Raw genomic sequence first — 6,208 nt, forward strand, 5'->3', positions numbered from 1 at the left:
CCGAGGAGGACGAGGGTAGGCCGAGGCCGAGTTAGGCCCGCACGACGCGTTGGTCACCATTAAGCCGGACGGCTCATTTATGAAACGCTTCTTGACTGTCAAGACACGAAAGCTTGCCGACTGACTGGGAAAGCTTTCGGTTGGTTTGGCATCGGTTGAAAAAGACATCAAATGGCGTCCGCTGGTCCAGTGGTGCTTTGACTTGCGTGTGAAGGCAAAGCAAGCGACGGCGTGCTCGCCAATTAAGCGCTGCATTCCAGACAAGCCACCAAGGCCAATACGAGCAAAATGCGGATGTGTCCTTTTCCTTTCAGATGACGCCGACTCCACAAAGGAGGAGGGTGAGAGGGGCCCACCTTTCCCCTCGTACCTTTCCCACATAACATAAAGTCAATCCCAAGTCGCTCTTAGGGGGACAAAGGGAAGCCATGTGAATGAAAGGCAACCTTTGTCCAGTTTTTCATTAAGTGCAGGAAACCTGAGCAGCATTCATTCAGTGTCTCTCCTCTCCAGCAGGCCCGGCGGGCGCCCACCAGAGCGCAGCGGGTAAGTCACGTAAGTCACACAGCTTTTCCCCATCCTCAAAATCAGACCACTTTCTGATCCCAACAAAAACCGGCAGGGTTAACGCACTTTCCTCTCAAAAACAAACAAAACACCCATTCTGTTTAGAACTTTCATGGACAGAGTTTCGAGGCACTGAGGGAGTCCGGTTTGGTGGCCTCAACATTGCATCTCTGCCTTTTGCTGATGATGTGGTGCTGTTGGCTTCATCAAGCCGGGATCTCCAACTCTCACTGGAGCGGTTCACAGCTGAGTTTGAAGCGGTCGGGATGAAGATCAGCACCTCCAAAGCTGAGACCATGGTCCTCAGTCGGAAAAGGTTGTTGGCTTGCCATCTCCGGGTCGGGGATGAGATGCTGCCCCAAGCGGAGGAGTTCAAGTATCTCAGGCTCTGGTTCACGAGTGAGGGCGGGATGGAGCGGGAGATCGCCAGGCGGATCGGTGCAGCGTCTGCAGTCATGCGGACTCTGTATCGGTCCGTTGTGGTGAAGAAAGAGCTGAGCCTAAAGGCAAAGCTCTCAATTTATCAGTCCATCTACGTTCCGACCCTCACCTATGGTCACGGGCTGTGGGTCGTGACGGAAAGAACAAGCGGCCCAAATGAGTTTCCTCCGCAGGGTGTCCGGGCTCTCCCTTCGAGATAGGGTGAGCCAGCTGAGGTGGCTCGGGCATCTGGTTCGGATGCCTCTTGGACGCCTCCTTGGGGAGGTGTTCCGGGCATGTCCCACCGGCAGGAGGCCCCGGGTACGACTCGGGACACGCTGGAAAGACTGTCTCTCAGCGTGCCTGGGAACGTCTGGGGATCCCACCGGATGAGCTGGTTGAAGTGGCCGAGGAGAGGGAAGTCCAGGCTTCCCTCCTAAAGATGCTGTCCCCGCGACCCGACCCCGGATAAGCGGTAGTAAATGGATGGATGGACAAAAGGGGGCCGACTTGCTCCAGCCGTCACTCGTCATCGTCAAAGTCACGGCACTTTTCGACCGCCCGTCTCCTTCATTGTTAGCTCATCTCCCGCTGCTCGTTTCTCACCTTCATGGTGGCTTCATTCCATTGGTCATGAGCTCACCTCCATGATTGTTGCTTCTCTTCCCTTTGTCATCCGCGGGTTGGGCGTAGCAGCAGGCGTCAGACCCGACATGTGGTCGTCGTCGTCGTCATCCCTCCCCGACATCAGCGGTGAGCAAACATCCGGGAACGAGTCCGAGCGCGTGTTGGCCTGATCTCGAGCTGACGGCTCTTTTGTCACCCGCCAGGTGCTCAGGAGGCCTCGGCGGCTGCAGGACGCGCCGACGAGAGAGCGGATGCGTCGACAGGTACGTGACAGCTCGCCGAGCGGCAGGTAACGACACTGGTGACAAAGGCGCTGCCGGCCTGCCGGGCACAGTCAAGAAAACCAAAGAACTCAACTGGACAAGATCAAAATGTGACTTGAGCTTTGCGGCGGCTTGCCGACATGTACGACATGTCGGTGTGGGACGCCCAGGTGGGCGCGGTCTTGCTTTGCCGGTTGATATCTTTTGTGCGTCGGCAGATGCTGACGACGTGGACGCGCATCCAAACGGTGACGATCTTTTCAAACTGGAACGGCGACGGTGAGCAATCAATTCAAACGTCTTCCCTTATGCGAGCGCGTTGTGCTTCAGCCAATGGAGAGAAACTGTTGACCGGAATGGGCGGAGGCACGGGAGCCACAGGTGAGCATAAGAGGGAGGGGCAACAGCAGGAAGGATGTGAGACATATGATTGGTTGTCAGGAGCGCTGACGTCATCGGAGGGAGGGGTCTCTCAGCCGGAGTACACAGGTGAGGCTGGGATGTCGGAGGGGCGGGGCCCCAGGCCAAATGTCAAGGTAATTGACGGCCGGCTCTCTGTTTGGAAGGAACCGCCGACGGCCACTTCCTGCTCGGCCTGCCGGGTAAGCAAAACGGCCGTCGGGAACCGGCGTCGGCGAGGAAAACGAGACAAAAAGCTCACGGTGACGCGGCTTTTCTTTCGGCCCAAAGCAGGCCAAGACACTTGGAGCGACTCCACAGGTGCGTACGACTTCTTTTTCTTCAATCTTCTTCCCACGAGCCGTCGCGGCATCACCTTGATGACAAGTGTGGGGATGCAGACCAAGAAGGTCCGACTGAGTCTGACGTCATCACGCGAGCGGAAGGCGAGCACACCGGGGACCAATCCGCTTCTACTCCTGCCGCAGGCCACGCCCACTCGTGTACTTGCTCAAAACGCTTTCACGCTCAGGGACAAAAAAGAACCTGCTTGTAAACTTTGCTGTCCTCTTTTGTTCAGCATGGTCCTCCTCCGCATCGCCCTCAGCCCGGCAAGAAGGTAATTGAATGAGCGTGTACTCCAATTGATGTGTGCAAGCGGAGGCTCAAAGGCGTTCAGTGCCGACGTGTAGCAAAATCAACCGACAGGCTCTCGTGCGGCCTCCCGGCTACAAGAGCGAGCGCAAGTCGGCAACTAAGCAGATCAATCCAATCTTTTGTCCTTTCCGCAGGCGGCGACCGCTCCCAAGCAAACGGTACCGACAACCGTCTTTTGGCACGAGCGAGTCGTTAGCACGCCTTAAGTGCTCGCTGCTGACGAGCGTCTTGTGTTGAACAGGAAATGGCCGACAGACTCATCTGCTGGACAAAGATGGAGGTCAGCAACGTGCACGTGGGGACGCCAGTGAGCATGACCGACAAGCGCACCCGCTTACAGGCTCCTCCTCCTTGTTGTTGTTGTCGTGTTCCGCAGTGACTCAGCTGACTTCCGTCAGCCGACCTTCAGTCGACCTTCAGGCTCACCAACTCCCGTGGACCCGTCGGTGGGCGAGCGCTCGCGTTCTTCCCCTGTCAACTTTGGCCCAGGACAACTGGCGTGTACGCACGGACGGCACGGGTGAGCGCCGCCTTCAACACAAAGCTGCCGTCCGTCTTTTCCACAGGGAGAAAGTCAGTCACATGTCCAAATGATTTTGGTGACTCAACATGGACGGTAATCACTTCAAATAGGGCGAAAGAAAACACTAGAAAGCTGCAAATATCCACTCGGGTGTCCAAATCAAAGAGCGGAAGGAAAAGCAGCCGATAGTTGCGCTTGACGCTGCAAAGTCGGGCAGGCCCAACACGTGCCAACATTAAATCAATAAATCAATACACCACTAGATATTTTCATTCATTCAATGTTTCATTTATGAATTCAATGTGGAATTAAATAAATCAGTTATTAAATGTGTCATTCATGAATTAAATTCCCTATGATTATTTGTAAATGTATTGAATTGTCTATCGAATGATTTCCTGGCGAGTGTGTTGCGCTGTTTTGTGAATGGATTGTATCTGTCAAATTGGCCCATCCAAAAATGGTACTTTATGGAAATGGAAGAAATGTTGCTTTGATTTTGATGTTGCTTTTCACTCTATATCGGCAAAAAATCCATCACCATAGCCGCCACGTTTGGAACCAATTCAGGCCCAAGCAGTCCATTAAGCAAGATTTGAGTGAAGCATGCTTTAGCCCCGCCCACTAACTTTGACGGGCCAGTTTGACAGATCAAATAAATTCATGAAACGCTGCAACACAGGACCATGAAATAAATAAATACAGAAAATAATTTGATATATCGATATATAGATAATTGAATCAAGTTTAACTCTTGTTTTTTGAATTCCATTTGGAATGCAATGACATTGAATTTTTTCACGATAACTGTATTTGATGATTTAATGTTGGCACTTTTGGTCCTTCCTAAATATCCTGTCGGGCATCAGCATTCCAAATGAATGAATGAAAAGTGAGGTGTGAATAAGAGGATGAAAAGACGCGAGGTCACAAAGGACCCTGAGAGGTCAACCGGACTCAATGAAAAGGTCGTCCGTCATCCATTGATATGAAGGAGGATGGCAGCAGAAAAGAAGGCTGCCGCTTCCCAAATGGGCCTTGGCAAGTCCAAACTCGATTTCACTCCAGGTCAGCACATACACGTCGGGCCACATTGGGGAAGGTCGCGTTTTGACTTCTGAGCGCATTCAACTCATATGTCAAGGCGCCTCTGTCATGTGTTGATCCTGTCGCGTGACCTCACTTCTAGAGTCGTCCGCGCACGTGCACGTGCGCAGCGAGCCGGCAGGGGGCACCTTGGCCGACACTCCGCTCACAGGTACGTGCGCGTGCACATTGTCAACATGCCAATCGCGGCGCCATTGATCGCTCCCGTTTGTCGCAGGCACGCCGGCGTGGGCCACCGATGCCGTTACCATGGCAACCCATTCAGGTAAGCCACCGGCGCGACATCGGCCAATCGTTTCAAGCTGACAAAAGTGGCGTCGACCATCTTTTCAGAGGCGACAGGAAGGCCCCTGCAGGACTCCAGTAAGTCCGATATTTACAGTTGCCTTCACGTGCTATGGGAAAAAGGAACGCTCGCGCTCGCCAACCGCTAATTACGACCAAGTTGCGTTCATGCCGTTTTGCTGTTATCGCAAAATTGCGTATGCTACATCATTGTATAGATTGATGTGCTAGCGGACGATGACAGCCTTCTAAGTGTGAATATTTCTTGCCATTCACAAATCCGCCATGTTGAAACTTGAAAAGTTCTCGCAACTCGGGTATTAAAATCAATTCCCGCTTGTTGAGTAGAAAACACAATTTTCGACTTGACGTGCTATTTCGCATGATTAGAATTTCACATGAATGCATCACGAGTGGCAAGTGATCAAACGTATCGATTGCTTCCAAAAGTCTTGACAGCAACATTGAAGTAGGTACGGACGATGTGATGCGGAGTGTCTCACTCACCTCCAGATGCATTGTGGGACGGAAGGAAAACATTCGGGCAGGCTGCCGCAAACGCCGTCCGCAGGTGACGTGGCGTGACTTTGCCTTTGTGTGCTTGCAGGCGGCGGTCGGGCGTGGCAAGACCCCCACAAGGCCGGTGAGTGTTGTCACGGCGACGGTGACGACAAGCCGTCATGGCCGCCGTGCTAATTGCGCCGTGCGCTCTGCCGGCGCGACTCGCTCTCCGCAGATTCCGTCACGGAACGCTTGGACGCCGCCTGGGGTGCGGGTCCTGAAGGTGAGGCCGCGGTTGGCGTCGCCGTGACGACCGCACTCCATCCCATAAGTCCCTCCGCCATCTTTTTGTGCCCGCAGCTGCGGACAACGCGGACGTGGAGGACACCTGCTGACCCGCAAGTTGGCTTTTGCCGCCGCCGCTTGCAGTGCGTCCGCCCGTGCCGACGACGCTCCGCCGGCGACAGGCGGGCACCGGAAATATTTGTAGACTCCATTTGTAGAAGCGGCTCAACTTGACTTTGTGAGAGAGAGAGAGAAAAAAAAAAAAAAAAGAAAAAAAAAGAAAAAAAAAAAAAAAAAAAGTGTGTGTGTGTGTGTATTTACAACATGGACGACGTCCGTTGGCTCAAAATGGCTTCTCACCTTCAAGCGGGTGACAACAATCAATAAAACATGTTGCAAAATCATTTCCAGCATCATTTTGTGAAGAAAATAAAAGGCACAGCGGAGGAAATTCATGTCAATGGGAAACGCCCGACAATGATCCGAGAACATTTGTGTGTGCGTGCGCACGCAGGTACGTACGTAGGTAGGTAGGTAGGTAAGGCGGGTCAGGTGAGCAGACGGGAGAGAGAAA

At 53.2% G+C, this 6,208-nt stretch overlaps 1 protein-coding gene across 1 annotated transcript; it reads left to right on the plus strand.

The window, feature by feature from the left end:
- Positions 1–1,700: 1,700 nt before the first annotated feature.
- Positions 1,701–5,889, plus strand: LOC144007726 (uncharacterized). Its single transcript, XM_077507588.1, has 18 exons — positions 1,701–1,740; positions 1,818–1,877; positions 2,096–2,125; positions 2,208–2,258; positions 2,319–2,366; positions 2,444–2,479; positions 2,571–2,597; positions 2,678–2,779; positions 2,857–2,895; positions 3,068–3,091; positions 3,175–3,213; positions 3,310–3,453; positions 4,646–4,714; positions 4,781–4,828; positions 4,897–4,926; positions 5,456–5,491; positions 5,585–5,632; positions 5,710–5,889. Exons 1-18 carry the CDS (start codon positions 1,701–1,703, stop codon positions 5,742–5,744), a joined length of 906 nt encoding a protein of 301 aa, XP_077363714.1. The 3' UTR covers positions 5,745–5,889.
- Positions 5,890–6,208: the final 319 nt, after the last annotated feature.

The sequence above is a fragment of the Festucalex cinctus genome, chromosome 19 (assembly GCF_051991245.1).
Source record: "Festucalex cinctus isolate MCC-2025b chromosome 19, RoL_Fcin_1.0, whole genome shotgun sequence".
Lineage (NCBI taxonomy): Eukaryota > Metazoa > Chordata > Actinopteri > Syngnathiformes > Syngnathidae > Festucalex > Festucalex cinctus.

Excerpts from the sequence above, each read along its gene's own strand:
- LOC144007726 (XM_077507588.1), top strand. The coding sequence starts at position 1,701 with ATGTGGTCGTCGTCGTCGTCATCCCTCCCCGACATCAGCG. Across the intron at positions 2,598-2,677 it reads CACTTGGAGCGACTCCACAG|ACCAAGAAGGTCCGACTGAG; the intron begins GTGCGTACGACT and ends GTGGGGATGCAG. Across the intron at positions 3,454-4,645 it reads TGTACGCACGGACGGCACGG|AGTCGTCCGCGCACGTGCAC; the intron begins GTGAGCGCCGCC and ends CCTCACTTCTAG.